The following is a 15,774-nucleotide window of genomic DNA, read 5'->3' as shown; positions in this document are numbered from 1 at the left end:
GATTATATGCAGCAAAAAACAGTGTTCACAAGCATAAACATATGTATAAAATAAATATTTTGATGTTAAGTCCTAAATTATTCCAGTGTGGACCACTGATTTATTCTACCCCTCTCCGATCTGCCTATGACTGTCGCCTCTCTTCCCCCCTGATCACCTCCTCCCATGCGCGTATCCAAAACTTCGCCCGCGCTGCCCCCCTCCACTGGAACAAGCTCCCTCCCTCTATCAGAACTTCCCCTAATCTGTCCAGTTTCAAACGGGCTCTAAAAACCCACCTTTTTCTTAAAGCCTTCCAGTCTCCCACTTAATTTCCTACCTCTTCTTCTACCCCCTCATTCCCCTTCCCTTATCCTTATCTCTCCCTCGTGTCTCTCTGTCTGTCTACCCCACCCCTTAGATTGTACGCTCCTTTGAGCAGGGTCATCTCTCCTCCTGTCTTCACCACTTTTAACTCGACTCTCCAGCTACCTAGCCCTCCTCCTCGAGGACCCTCTTCCCCCCATCCCCTCTCGCTCCTTCCTCTCCCCTCTGGGGGTTTCCCTGTCATCCGTGCCCTCCCTCTTGGGCTCAGCCGTATGCAGGACCTTCCCCTCTCCCCTCCCCTGCCCCTCTAGCTGTGCTTTGAGCTCACTGAGTTACTGTGCTTATTGTTTACTGTACTGTGCTGTCTCACCTTGTATTGTAATTTTGTTTGTCCCTGTACGGCGCTACGCACACCTAGTGGCGCCCTATAAATAAAAATTAATAATAAAATAATAATACCATAGATCTCTAGGGGTCCATGATATTGGGAGTTATTTTCCTCTAAATTTACAATCACTACAACTGGCATTCTATTGAGAACACACAATGCCCAATATGCACCTAATTAAGTTTATGTGGACACAATAAACTACATTACTGTAACATGGACACATAAATGATGAAGTGCCTACCTCTGAGCAATCTACACTTCCTGCTTCCAATATAACTTAGAGCAAATGAACCATAGTGAATTAATTAATCCCTATAAAGTGTTCTCTTACCTGGATTTTGTATTTATCTTACACTCATTCCTCTTCATGCTGATACTGTTACTAGTGTAAAATGCTCCATACAGGTGACATAGGGGTTACACTGCTCATCAAAGATTTTCAGCTCTTCTTTGAGAGTACCAAGATGGCCGCTGCCATACATCCGCGGCACTTCAACATCATTCTGAACATAAGGAGACGTACCAAGATGGCTGCTGCAAAACTTCCGCTGCAACTTAACAAGCTGACTGAATGACTCCAGTCACGTGGCTTCCGTTCCAGCCGTGAATTGGGTGTACCAAGATGGGCAAATTTCCGCTCTTAAAGATACCCAGATTAGTTTAGCAAGTCCAAATAACGTTGGAAAGGCGCAATATTATCAGTATCTATAATCTATAACTTTCTTCAAAAATATGTTTTTTATTTTGTACATAGTCTTTACCAGCTGAAAGAGGCGGCAGCATCTGGCTCTGCGTTAGTCACCTACTTCCGGTGCATTGAGGGGTCCTCACATGAACACAGATCTGTGGAAGAGCAGGTGTGTGAGCAGAAAGGCTCAGCCCTTCCCTGGCGGAGCTGCTGGGTGCCCGCAGGGGTGGTCCTACCCTCGGGGGGCAGCTAAAACTGGGTCATGTATCAGTTATTGTGCAGTGTTATGAGTTTATATTCTGAGGAGTATAATAGGGAACCCCACACATGGCAAAACTACATTGTATATAGAGGTATGTGGGCAGCAGCTGCTGTGGCACTACAAGTCTCAGCATGTCATGCAAGACTGGCCCTCAGCTTATGATGTTTAAAACTCCACACCTGCTGAGCCATAGGTTGCCCCATCTTGGCTTATTGTATATTATGAGTTACTGGAGTCATTGGCTCTTTGTTTTTGCTATCATCATTATCAGTTATTTATATAGCGCCACTAATTCTGCAGCGCTGTACAGAGAACTCACATCAGTCCCTGCCCCATTGGAGCTTACAGTCTAAATTCCCTAACATACACACAGACACACACACTAGGGTCAATTTGTTAGCAGCCAATTAACCTACTAGTATGTTTTTGGAGTGCGGGAGGAAACTGGAGCACCCGGAGGAAACCCACACAAACACGGGGAGAACATGCAACCAAACTCCTCACAAATAAGGCCATGGTCGGGATTTGAATTCATGACCCCAGTGCTGTGAGGCAGAAGTGCTAACCACTGAGCCACTGTGCTGCCCCAAAAAAGCTGTCGATCACTGACCTACACTGGTGTCCACCATCTTTGCTCCCAGTACCTAAAAGCAGATAAAAGTGCTACAAAACCATTGTTTATATGATAGATGTCTATCAGGAATGTTTGGGTTATGTTCAAACTCTTTCCCAGTGGTCCCTCTTTTTTCACAATTAATCCTTCGCTAGTGTCTGATGCATGAATAAACGCCTGCATTGGGTCCTCAATGTCTTATAGCATCCACACTGTATGTTAGTGTTTAGGGTTTATACCTGCTGGTGGCTTTTAAATGTGTTAATGCATGGGAACAGTCTGATGCTTGAAACTTGTTGGTGTTTCTACTTCTGTTGTATTTTTCAGTACGTCACTTATTTATATTTGAATTTTGTTTTGAATTTTCCTCTTTTGATAAAATTTGAGGCTGTTGTAATATTCATTGTATTTTTAATTAGCTACATAGCGTTAATAGGAAATATTAACTGTCCACTAATTCATTTTGGTTCGTGCTGCATTGTTCACAGGTTCAGTTGCTCAGACTATACACCAGAATGGATAAGAAATGTGATCTAACGGACTTTGACTGTGGAATGATAGTTGGTACCAAATGGAGTGGTTTGAGTGTCTCAGAAGCTGCTGATCTCCTGGGATTTTCACGCACAACAGTCTCTGCAGTTTACAGAGAATGTAAGTGAGCGTTAGTTGTGTGGGAAAAATGTCTCAACGGAAAGCAAAAACTTATTTCCACAACAGAAATTGGATGTACCTCTATAATACATATATTTTCTATGCCATTATCTCATTGGGCAGGGTGTTCTTCCGACTTTAGGCTAAGCTAATTTTACTAAAATACTAGAATGTTAAAAAACAACACTCAATTCACAAAAGATTTTTAAAATTCAATAAGTCTTTTTTAAAATTATATTGTATTCATCAGACCTTTCTTTTCATTCTTTTTTTTTTATGGTGAAATATGGTTAAAATACAGACAGTGTGATAAATGCAAAGTGTTAAAAATGACCATTTATTGTCTGTTCCAATCAAACCTTTAGACAAACCAGAGAAATTTAAATTGTATTTTTTGTGATTCTTCATGCCATTTATTTTGCCTCCTATTGGGCAGTTGAGGGATTTAATTCGATATCTAGGAACATTTGTTACTTTTGTGATTTCACATTCTGGACCCATCTGAAATTATTTTTAATACAATAAAGATGTTATTTAACATATCTCTGATCTCTATTCTTCCATATTACAAAGCTCTCCTGGTTCCAAAATAGTATCGCCCCTATGTACATGCGCACATAGGATGATCTCCTGTCATAAATATATTAGTGTCTCAATTTTTAGTTATTTGTATATGCAACCAATGTAGAGATTACAAACTGTCAGTCATTGTAGTATTTAAATCACTTCTCGTTGATAAAATGTTGCACTTTGATTATTTTATTTTATATATATATATATATATATATATATATATATATATTCATTTATTTACATACAGCTGTTAATACAAATGTGTTACAGTACTTTATAATATTTATGGAAGACCCACCACAATATTTTTAAGTATTCTGTATCGGATAGATATATTATACATTTAACTATAATGAATGCAGTCATCAAATGGACATTTGTTAGTATATTTTCTACATAATCAATTTATATTTGGCAATAGCGGGTCTGAGTCGTTAAGAGGAAGGCAAAAAAAAAGAGTACCGTTAGTTTGCTCCTGGACAAATCATGTTACAATGCAAGAGGTGCACATTAGTTTATTTTGCATGTAAGGAAAATACTGTCTGTTTTGTTTCATGTAGCACAGAAATACTGGATAACTTTACATTACATGTTGTTTAATGTTGATCTAGGACATGCCCTACCCCAACTATAGCCCAGTAACCTAAAAATGTATTATAGCAGTTAGTATCAGATCTTTCCAGCTCATTATCCCAAAAAATAATATATATATATATATATATATATATATATATATATATATATGTGTGTGTGTATATGTATTTATATGTGTGTGTGTGTGTGTATATATATATATATATATATATATATATATATATATATATAATGTATTTATTTTTATTTATTTGAGACGCTTACCATATTATATTTGCAAAGTCATTATACATATCTCCTCAGCTGAAGTTCTTAGGTATTTTTGTGTAATTAAAATGCTAAAACAGTAGCTGTTGGTGTATGTTCAATATACTATGTTTCAATATTGCAGCTCCTACAATAATTTCTGCAATCTCTTAATGATGTTGTTAATATATTTCCAGTATAATCTGAATTTATTTTACACCAGTGACTTTAAGATATGTTATAGCTGCCGGTGTCTTAGATCTTTATAGCTTATTGTTTTGTAACTTGTAATATTCATTATTTCAGATTCTGCAATGCTGATATTCATATATATTGTATCTGCATGTCGGCCCTGAGTATAATTGTATGTATAAAGCGTTTAAACAATAGCAGATGGTGCGTATTTAATGTTATCTCAGCAGTCGTAATTTCAAAGCATTTTATAGCTACTTAAATTTAAATTGCTGCATCTTATTGTGCTAAATATATATTGTACACAAATACAGTTTATAAATCTATTTTGTGTCAATAGTTTATTTTGTACATCGGTGAGATTAATATATGTTATAGTTGCTACTACAGTCATTAGATCTCAGTAGTATAAATATTCAGCAGCCAATAGCATTGAAGTGAATAGTTCCTCCTTCTGGCTGGAATTGCTAAATTCACTATTGCAGGTACATGTACTTGTAACAGCCACTCACGTGTGTTACTGAGTCAGACATTGGTGACTTTGAGGCATATATTGGTCATTCTTAAACACGGTCTCTAGATCTGGCTTATTATTGATAGGATGTATGTCGTTAATATGTTTGAAGCCGGCACAGATTATTACAGCTCGACGGCGTTCGCCAACATTCCGGACTTCGTCCCCTGAGTTTTTTTTACATCTAAGTCCAAAGTACGTTTCGCTATACGCTTTCTCAATGTTTTTGAACATTTTAATCTTTTAGTATAATTAGATTAGAAAAAGGTCACCTGGTCTGACAAATCTCGATTTCTTCTGCGACCTGCAGATGGTAGAGTCAGAATTTGGCATAAACATCATGGGTCCATCCTGTCTTGTGTTAACGGTGCTGGCTGGTGGAGTAACTGGGGGGGAACAATGTTTTTTTGCCACACATTAGGCCCCTTCATAACAAATGACCATCATTTCAATGCCACAGCCTACCTGAGTATTGTTGGTGACAATGTGCATCACTTTTTGACCGCAGTCTATCCATCTTCTAATAGCTACTTCCAGCATCACAATGCGCCAAGTCACAAAGTTCTCGTCATTTCAAGCGGTTATATGTGAATGAGTTCAGGGCACTTCAGTGGCCTCCACAGACACCGGATATCCGTCCATTCGAGCACCTTTGGGATGTGGTGGAATGGTAGATTTGCAGTATGAATGTGCATCCGACAAATCTGCAGCAGCTGCGTGATGACGTCATGTCCCCATGGACTGGAATCTCTGAAGGAATGTCTCCAGCACCTTGCTGAATCCATGCCGCAAAGTATTTAGCCTGTTCTCGGGATATAATTGGTCCCTACCCAGTACTAAAAAGTGGTCACTGAGTGTGTCCGTGTGCTCGGGGGATGCACAGTAACACCGGGATCAATGATCCCTATGCATGATGCATTATGCTGGCCTCCAAGTCCAACTCTGACAAGCTGAGATGCCAAATCTATTTCGGCATGACTGTGGTTTCTTGGTTGATGGTTGTCCTGCTCAGACCACAGTCTCTGACATGTCTGATACTTGGATTAGGTATCATTTTTGAGTCCCAAACACACTACGTTCTACCCCAGCATGTGTGGCCAGTGTTCTGATTACGTTAGTATCGGTATAACGATCATCTACTCTTGTGTTGCAGGTGGTAAGACACCGCCCCTGAAGCAGACTAGGAACCAGAACAAGGAATTAGATGAGGTATTTAACACCTTTCTTAACCGCTAACAGTTGGGTAACTACGTTAAGAACCCGCCATGTTTGGGAGATTCAGTGAAGCTTTAAATGCCAATTTTCATTTTTAACAATTGTTAGATGTTCCTCAACTCTATTTATGATGGAGGCAGCAGCTTTCCTGTTTTGGGATAAGTATTGGGGTACAGACTAATGCATATATTAATATCAAGTGAATAGGGGTAATACTGATGTATTCTGTAGGTTTCCCTCTAAGTGAGGCCTAAAGATGTAATGAAGGTTTGGATATTTTATAACTAAACCGCACATGATGAGCAGTGAAGCCTATAGTAATCTAAATCCCCTCTGATTACTTGTTTGTTACTTTTACTATGGCATACATTGACATTCAATTGATCAGTCAGTGATTGGCAATAGAAAATGGGAGTTACGTACTTTGTAAGACCGACAGTCCCACAATTTACCGGTTACATCCAGAGGTAGGATTTCCATCAACCTGTTACATTGTTTCTGATTTTAGGAGGCTTTGATGTTCAAGCAAAAACTGGACAAAGAACAACAAATGCTGGAAGAAATGAAGAACAAATCGGCTCAGAAGAGACCTCTCGGTAAGTTCTCAATGACAGAATTTGGTCCAAATGGAAGTGAAACAGGATTCTACATATAAGAATCCACAACCTTTATTATTATAGGTTTTTAAGGCACAGTACAGTAGGGAAAACAGGACATACAAGGTAGACAAAATAAATGCCGATATGAAAATAAAAGGCATGGAGGACCCTGCTCAATAGAGAGCTTACATTCGAAGGGGAGGAGATCACAGCTGAAACGAGGAGTGAATGTGGCTCAGATTGGGACATTAGTGCGGGTAGTATAGGTGAGAATGGGGTAAGCTCTAAAAAAGATGGGTTTTCAAAGGGTGTTGAGTGATTTGAAGTCTGTGGAAGGATCTGATTGAGCGTGATGGTGAATTCCATAAGTGGGGAGCAGCACTGGAGAAGTCTTGTAGGTGGGAGTGAGAGGTGGTTACCAGAGATGAGGCAAGGTACAGGTTAGAGGTAGATCTGGTTTAGAACACTGGGTGAATATTAGAAGTTTTAAGTATGTTTGTTTGGTAATTGAAAGGGCAGTGCAGTAAAATGAGAGGATGCATTTATAGTGGAGGAAATTGGTATAGGAATGAGATTTTCCAGTGGCGCTCTGCAGTGGGGGAGCACTGTGGAGGTAGCGGGTCTGTTAGGTGCGCCATGGTTGGGGTTTGGATCATTGAAGACTGTATGCTGGGGCTGCGTTGTGTAGGGCTGAGTGTTTTGTTGTAGAAAGACCCTGGTCAGGGCCGGACAGTGTAGTAATAGGAGAAGTAATTGCTTTAGTGAAAATAAGAAGTGAGTTGAGTGTCTCTCTATGGGTTGGGTGCAGGGGGGAGGACGTGAGGCTGAACTAAAGGAGGCTGTGGGAGAACACAAAGTTATGGGAGTATTTATCACAGTGGGTGGGAGATGAGGTCCCTGGAAAGAAGTGATCGGCCTGTTTATATGACTTTATTTCTTGTTTAGCATTGGGGTCGAGGATCTCTCAGCAGTAACAGCACTGTGCGGCTCTCTTGTATTTAATCTTTAAATCTTGCGCCAAAGGTAACTCCAGGAAACCTACTCTGGGGTCTGTTTTCCCCTAAATTGGCTCCAGAGGGAGAATGGCCAGATGCCTGAGCTCTCTGAGATCCCATGATGCACTGCGACTCTAACCGGCACTGCACTGACACACATCAAATAAACACATTTATTGTATAAAATATATATTAAAAAACATTTTTCCTCCTCCCTTACGCCTGCCCACCCATTTCTACCTGATTCTTTCCTGACTTTCCCTCCCCCTGCTCTTGCCACCTTTCTTTCACAGAATAACAAAATTCAAAGCAGACACTCATGTTAATAAGAATCTGTCTGTCTTTTCCCCTTTAGCTGGAGGCGGAGTAAAGAAATCTGGAAGGAAGTGATTGGCTGTTTATGTGACGCTATTTTCTGTTCTGCATTGGGCCTGAGGGTCTCCCAGGAGCACTGTGCGCCTCTCTTGTATGGTTTAGTGTACAGCGATAATACATTCTGTGACTTCCACCTTTTTCTTTACTGCAAGTAGCCTCTGTGACTAAACTAAGCATCATCATCATCTATTTATATAGCGCCACTAATTTCGCAGCGCTGAACAGAGAATTCATTCACATCAGTTCCTGTCCCATTGGAGCTTACTGTCTAAATTCCTTATTATAATATCAGCTGTGTACATACATAAGGTACCAATCTATGATCTCAACAGAAATGGAACATTCTTACTTCAAACATATATGTGAGTAGTGATGCAAATCAACAATATACGTACATTAGGCAACAAATGATGTCCCAAAAGAAAATGGAACGTCCCTTCTTCGATACATCGGTATTAAGTCAGCTCATTCTCATGGCTAAAACTTAAAAAGGTATAACATAGTGTAACATGTTTAAACGTCCACTTTCTAGCCACCACTGGTTTACTCCAAACACCACGTGAATACACAATAAAATGTAGGTCTGTGGGTTTCCTGTGGCACCTTGACCCCAATGGACATATGCTTACAGTGTTTCCACTTTAAACCAGCCTTCAGACAAGATGTGCACTTTGTTTCTTCTCCCTCTCCTTCATTTAGATGTTGTCATACTCTCCATGATGTATATGAATAAAAATGAAGACAGGAAGAGTCTAGTGCAACACTGTTTTACTTCTCATAGACATTAAAAACAAGTTTACTTATAAAATAAATTAAAAACAATCCCAAAATGGATAAGTCAGGGACTCATACCAGATAAAGGTAGAACTCAGGCATGGATCACAATGATGTTCCAGATCAGTTCCCCATCCAGATCAGGTCCCGCTATCGCCAACGCGTTTCAACTCTCTCTGAGTCTTTCTCAAGGCTGATGTTCCTCCATATGATTGTAGGCAGTATTTATATTCTGTCTCTATGCGAAAGAGAGGCTTGGAGATTCACTCCCTTCCGTAATGTGAGTCCTCCGTCACATCGCTATACCGGATATGGATAGATGCCCCACTTCCGGTTGGCGTGTGCGATTCAAATCTTCCTCGGATACTAATACAACACCCATAATACTATACATGCAACCAAAGGTCACTCCACAACCCCAGTTTACTACAATAGTGTATCCTGCCATTCTCTCCTGGCATGTCTCCGTAACGAGAGCGGTGCATTGCCCCACTTCCGGTCGGGCATGCGCAGTTACTCAAGTCAGGAGAAACACTTTGCAACATGATTGTAACATTTTAAATCTGGTGACAAAAAGAGTACTACTATTCCAATTAATTCCAAAACATTTAGAGATGATCAGAGAAACAGACATGTTAATATGTGTGATAACAAATCTTTCATCCTATCGGATTTTCTTTGATAGGATTCGGCCATTCCATATGTTAGTTCGAAGTATATCCCACATATAAGAAATATACAGAGAAAAAAACAGTTATTAACCACACATTCATATAACACGTAGAAGTTAGTACATATTTGTGTTCCTCCTATAATTGACAGAGGATCAAATCTTCTTAATAATGTATTGGAAAAAAAAGGGGGGGACTAAATAAATTCTTTTGTTTTTTCTATATACTATATATGGATTCACAGGAACCACTTCAGTTCAAAATCTAGGTTCAAACCACCTGGGGCTAAGGTTTTTAATTTGAAAATCCATTTCATCTCAGTTTTTGATAGTAAAGTGACTACATCCCTATTTTTGTCATTGTATTCAATTTTTTGTATTCCCCAAAAGCCAGTGATTTTTTTAGGGTCACATGCATGGTGGCTTTTAAAATGACTGGAAACTGAATGTGTCTCCAGCCCTTTTTTAATATTGTACACATGTTCCCGTAATCTGACTTTGAGCTGTCGGGTGGTCCTGCCAACATAAAAGAGCCCACACTCACACTCTAGAACGTATATTATATTCTGTGAGTGACACGTAATGAACTCCTCAATTTTACATTTATGGTCATTAATAGTCACCTCTGTGAATTTACGGTTATTCGATTTACATGTTTTACACATTAAACATTCGCCACATCGGTGGAAACCTTTTGTCCTGTTCAACTTTCTAGTTTCTCCATCTAACTGACTGCTGACCAATTGATCCTTAAGGTTAGGTGCCTTTCTATATATGAATTTTGGTCTAATGGGAATGTCCTTCCCTATGACATTATCCTTTTTTAAAATGTCCCAATATTTGGTAAATATTTTTTCTACATCTCTAAAATCCCCATTGTATTGGGACACAAATGCCCAGTCTACATTTTGATGTGTTTCCTCAATTTTTTTCTCTTTTTGAATAAAAAGTTCCTCTCTATCTACTTTCAGTGCTCTTTCTTCCATCTTCTCTAAAATTTCCTTCTTATAACCTTTTCCTTCGAATTGCTTTTTCATATCCCTAACTTGATGGATAAATACTTCTTCCTCTGTGCAATTCCTCCTTATTCGCATCATCTGACTGAACGGAATATGGTCAAGCCAGACTTTATGGTGGTTGCTATCATACTCGATATAACCTGCCGTATCAGTAGGTTTCTTGTATGTCTTTGTTTGTAAACCTTTCTCATTCACATAAATAGTGATGTCTAGGAAGTTGACGGTGATCTTACTAAAGTCAAAGGTAAGTTCTATATTGCACTTATTGGAGTTCAGGTAAGTACAAAAGGTTTGGAGAGTCGCCTCTGATCCATTCCAAATAAAGAATATGTCGTCTATATATCGGCTCCAGGCCACCAGGCTCGCCCCAAAGTCGTGACCAGCCCACACCCACGACTCTTCCCACTGAGTCATGAAAATGTTTGCATAACTTGGAGCGAACCTGGTGCCCATCGCCGTACCGACGCACTGTTGGTAAAAGGATTTCTGAAACTTAAAATAACTATTGTTCAGGATGAATGTAATCCCTTCTTCTATGAAACATTTGGTGGCTTCGGTGTAATCTGAAGTTTCAAGGCTGGCTAGAATCGCCTCTATCCCTAAATCATGTTTGATGATTGTATATAGGGATTTAACATCCGCTGTTACTAAATAGAAGTCTGGTTGCCAATCGATCTTACTCAATTTTTCCAAAAAACATCTTGTATCCTTAAGATGGGATTTGGATTTGATTACCAAAGGCTGTAGAAAATAATCTATCACTTCTGAAAGATTTATGGTGACCGATTCCAAGCCTGAAATAATGGGCCTACCTGGTGGAGTTTTAGGATTCTTATGTATTTTAGGTAATGTATATAATACCGGTATTCTTGGAGTAGGAATGATTATATAATCTGCTATTTTTTCACTAATTGCTCCTGCTTCTACATGTTTCTTAATTAAACTCCTCAGGTTTGTAAGAATATTTTCTGTGGGATCTTTTTTTAGGCTTTTATATGTTTCCCCAGCTGACAGTTGACCTTTAATCTCATTCGTGTAATAGTTGTAATCCATTATTACGACCCCACCCCCTTTGTCGGCGGGCTTAATAATGATATTTTTGTTAGATTTAAGATTTTTTACCGCTTCTCTCTCCTTTTTTGTCAGATTATATTTGCCCCTCTTTTTTCCTCTTGATTTTGAATGTATTTTTTCTAGATCCCCTATCACCATCCTATTGAAAGTTTCGATAAAATTACCTTTAACTTGCACAGGATAGAAATAAGATTTTCTTTTAAACTTATTCCCTATTGGATCTGATTCCTTCTCTATTGTGTTAACATTCTCACTTTCCTTTGTTCGGAAAAAATTTTTTATTGTTAACTTTCTAATGAATTTTTGAACATCTATGTATATATTGAATGGATCAATCCTATTTGTTGGGGCATATTTGAGCCCTTTTTCTAGGACAGACATCTCGTCCTTCGTTAGTGAGATGGAACTAATATTGAATACTTTTGATCCTTCCTTCCTTTCTGTATTCTCTACCTTCCCATCTATTGTCGATGTTCCAGGGATATTTCTTACTGAAGTCTTTTTTAATTTCTTAAGAATTTTAAATTTTTTCCACTTCTTCTTTTTACCCCCTTTGTTTCCTCTTTTTTTATTTTTATTCTTATTGTTATTTTCCTTATTGCCTAGGTATTTTTTAATTTTATTGGCATTCAGAAAAGACCTTCTTTTTATTACTTGATGTGATTTTATCTCCATCTCTCCTTTAGTCTCCCCTCGTCCAAAAAAGATTGGGAAGATGACTCTGGGGCCTCTGATTCCCATTCATCTAGGATCTTAAACCTATTGTGTAGTGGGACAGGTTCTTCGTTACTTTTCCACCAACTAGAAGGGCTTTTGTATGTCTTATTCTCCCAATGGTTATCTATGTGTTCTTTGTTACCTCTTTTTTTATAAAAGTTCTCTTTTTTCCATTGTGTTCCTTTAAACTTCTTTTTTTCATGGGGATATTTTTCTTTCGTATTCTGGTATGAATAATCATTGTTTGAACTATTGAGTCTCTTACTTTTTCTGTTCCCATTATCCCAGGTGGATCTCCTGTCATATTGTTCTTTTTCAGTCTTTCCCTTTTTTCTTTCATAGTTCTTATTCTCCTCCTTATCCCTTTCATATTTCTGATCATCATTATGATCCCTTACTTCATAGATGTTTTTCTTGTCCCTTAGGAACTTTCTAGACTTTCTACTCACTAGTTCTTTACAGTCCTTTTCTATTCTCTTCTCTATTCTTCTTTCTATTTGCTTATATTCCTCTACATCTCTAAAAGGTCTAATTAAATTATTTAGGGTTTGAATTTCTTCCTCTAACTCCTTAAGATCCTTCCTTCTTTCTTTCAGAATTAAACGTATTAATGCAAAAGAACAGGTTTGTAAGATGGTATTCCATTCTTTTCTAAACTGTTCTGATGCTGAATCAAAGGATGGTTGTTTCTCTATCCTAAGACCTTTCGGGATCAGCTGCTCTGCAATATAGTTCTCTAAAGACACTACCTCCCACCATATGCGATTTTCTTTGATGAGAATCTTTTCTAATTTGGACATGTTATAGTCCAAATCTTCATCTTTAGGGTTCAGTGTAAAGGAATTTTCTCTAAAAACTTCTTTTACCAGCTTATATCTTTCCTCTCTGTGAGAAAACATGGTGCAGCCAATCGATACTCAATACTAGGGGAACCTGGGTATAAATGCAATAGTGGTTTGATCGAGTACTGACAGCGCTCCAAAAGATCTACTACCCAATATGTACACACTAGGAAAGGTTCCCTTCCTCCTATACACAACAACAGTATTATAATATCAGCTGTGTACATACATAAGGTACCAATCTATGATCTCAACAGAAATGGAACATTCTTACTTCAAACATATATGTGAGTAGTGATGCAAATCAACAATATACGTACATTAGGCAACAAATGATGTCCCAAAAGAAAATGGAACGTCCCTTCTTCGATACATCGGTATTAAGTCAGCTCATTCTCATGGCTAAAACTTAAAAAGGTATAACATAGTGTAACATGTTTAAACGTCCACTTTCTAGCCACCACTGGTTTACTCCAAACACCACGTGAATACACAATAAAATGTAGGTCTGTGGGTTTCCTGTGGCACCTTGACCCCAATGGACATATGCTTACAGTGTTTCCACTTTAAACCAGCCTTCAGACAAGATGTGCACTTTGTTTCTTCTCCCTCTCCTTCATTTAGATGTTGTCATACTCTCCATGATGTATATGAATAAAAATGAAGACAGGAAGAGTCTAGTGCAACACTGTTTTACTTCTCATAGACATTAAAAACAAGTTTACTTATAAAATAAATTAAAAACAATCCCAAAATGGATAAGTCAGGGACTCATACCAGATAAAGGTAGAACTCAGGCATGGATCACAATGATGTTCCAGATCAGTTCCCCATCCAGATCAGGTCCCGCTATCGCCAACGCGTTTCAACTCTCTCTGAGTCTTTCTCAAGGCTGATGTTCCTCCATATGATTGTAGGCAGTATTTATATTCTGTCTCTATGCGAAAGAGAGGCTTGGAGATTCACTCCCTTCCGTAATGTGAGTCCTCCGTCACATCGCTATACCGGATATGGATAGATGCCCCACTTCCGGTTGGCGTGTGCGATTCAAATCTTCCTCGGATACTAATACAACACCCATAATACTATACATGCAACCAAAGGTCACTCCACAACCCCAGTTTACTACAATAGTGTATCCTGCCATTCTCTCCTGGCATGTCTCCGTAACGAGAGCGGTGCATTGCCCCACTTCCGGTCGGGCATGCGCAGTTACTCAAGTCAGGAGAAACACTTTGCAACATGATTGTAACATTTTAAATCTGGTGACAAAAAGAGTACTACTATTCCAATTAATTCCAAAACATTTAGAGATGATCAGAGAAACAGACATGTTAATATGTGTGATAACAAATCTTTCATCCTATCGGATTTTCTTTGATAGGATTCGGCCATTCCATATGTTAGTTCGAAGTATATCCCACATATAAGAAATATACAGAGAAAAAAACAGTTATTAACCACACATTCATATAACACGTAGAAGTTAGTACATATTTGTGTTCCTCCTATAATTGACAGAGGATCAAATCTTCTTAATAATGTATTGGAAAAAAAAGGGGGGGACTAAATAAATTCTTTTGTTTTTTCTATATACTATATATGGATTCACAGGAACCACTTCAGTTCAAAATCTAGGTTCAAACCACCTGGGGCTAAGGTTTTTAATTTGAAAATCCATTTCATCTCAGTTTTTGATAGTAAAGTGACTACATCCCTATTTTTGTCATTGTATTCAATTTTTTGTATTCCCCAAAAGCCAGTGATTTTTTTAGGGTCACATGCATGGTGGCTTTTAAAATGACTGGAAACTGAATGTGTCTCCAGCCCTTTTTTAATATTGTACACATGTTCCCGTAATCTGACTTTGAGCTGTCGGGTGGTCCTGCCAACATAAAAGAGCCCACACTCACACTCTAGAACGTATATTATATTCTGTGAGTGACACGTAATGAACTCCTCAATTTTACATTTATGGTCATTAATAGTCACCTCTGTGAATTTACGGTTATTCGATTTACATGTTTTACACATTAAACATTCGCCACATCGGTGGAAACCTTTTGTCCTGTTCAACTTTCTAGTTTCTCCATCTAACTGACTGCTGACCAATTGATCCTTAAGGTTAGGTGCCTTTCTATATATGAATTTTGGTCTAATGGGAATGTCCTTCCCTATGACATTATCCTTTTTTAAAATGTCCCAATATTTGGTAAATATTTTTTCTACATCTCTAAAATCCCCATTGTATTGGGACACAAATGCCCAGTCTACATTTTGATGTGTTTCCTCAATTTTTTTCTCTTTTTGAATAAAAAGTTCCTCTCTATCTACTTTCAGTGCTCTTTCTTCCATCTTCTCTAAAATTTCCTTCTTATAACCTTTTCCTTCGAATTGCTTTTTCATATCCCTAACTTGATGGATAAATACTTCTTCCTATACCCAGGTTCCCCTAGTATTGAGT

At 38.4% G+C, this 15,774-nt stretch overlaps 1 protein-coding gene across 2 annotated transcripts; it reads left to right on the top strand.

Moving 5' to 3' along the window:
- Window positions 1-1,323: 1,323 nt before the first annotated feature.
- On the top strand, window positions 1,324-8,484 carry TMA7 (translation machinery associated 7 homolog). 2 transcript variants are annotated; one of them, XM_075183479.1, is made up of 5 exons: window positions 1,324-1,554; window positions 2,749-2,911; window positions 6,184-6,239; window positions 6,754-6,841; window positions 8,195-8,484. In XM_075183479.1, the coding sequence occupies exons 2-5, from the start codon at window positions 2,776-2,778 to the stop codon at window positions 8,227-8,229; spliced, it is 315 nt and encodes a 104-aa protein (XP_075039580.1). In that variant the 5' UTR covers window positions 1,324-1,554; window positions 2,749-2,775; the 3' UTR covers window positions 8,230-8,484. The 2 variants fall into 2 exon arrangements, with proteins under 2 accessions (XP_075039580.1, XP_075039581.1); XM_075183480.1 differs by lacking the exon at window positions 1,324-1,554 and adding an exon at window positions 1,563-1,738.
- The last annotated feature ends 7,290 nt before the right edge of the window (window positions 8,485-15,774 follow it).

This window comes from Mixophyes fleayi, chromosome 8 (genome assembly GCF_038048845.1).
Source record: "Mixophyes fleayi isolate aMixFle1 chromosome 8, aMixFle1.hap1, whole genome shotgun sequence".
Lineage (NCBI taxonomy): Eukaryota > Metazoa > Chordata > Amphibia > Anura > Limnodynastidae > Mixophyes > Mixophyes fleayi.
This window is presented reverse-complemented; position numbering and strand designations above follow the sequence as displayed.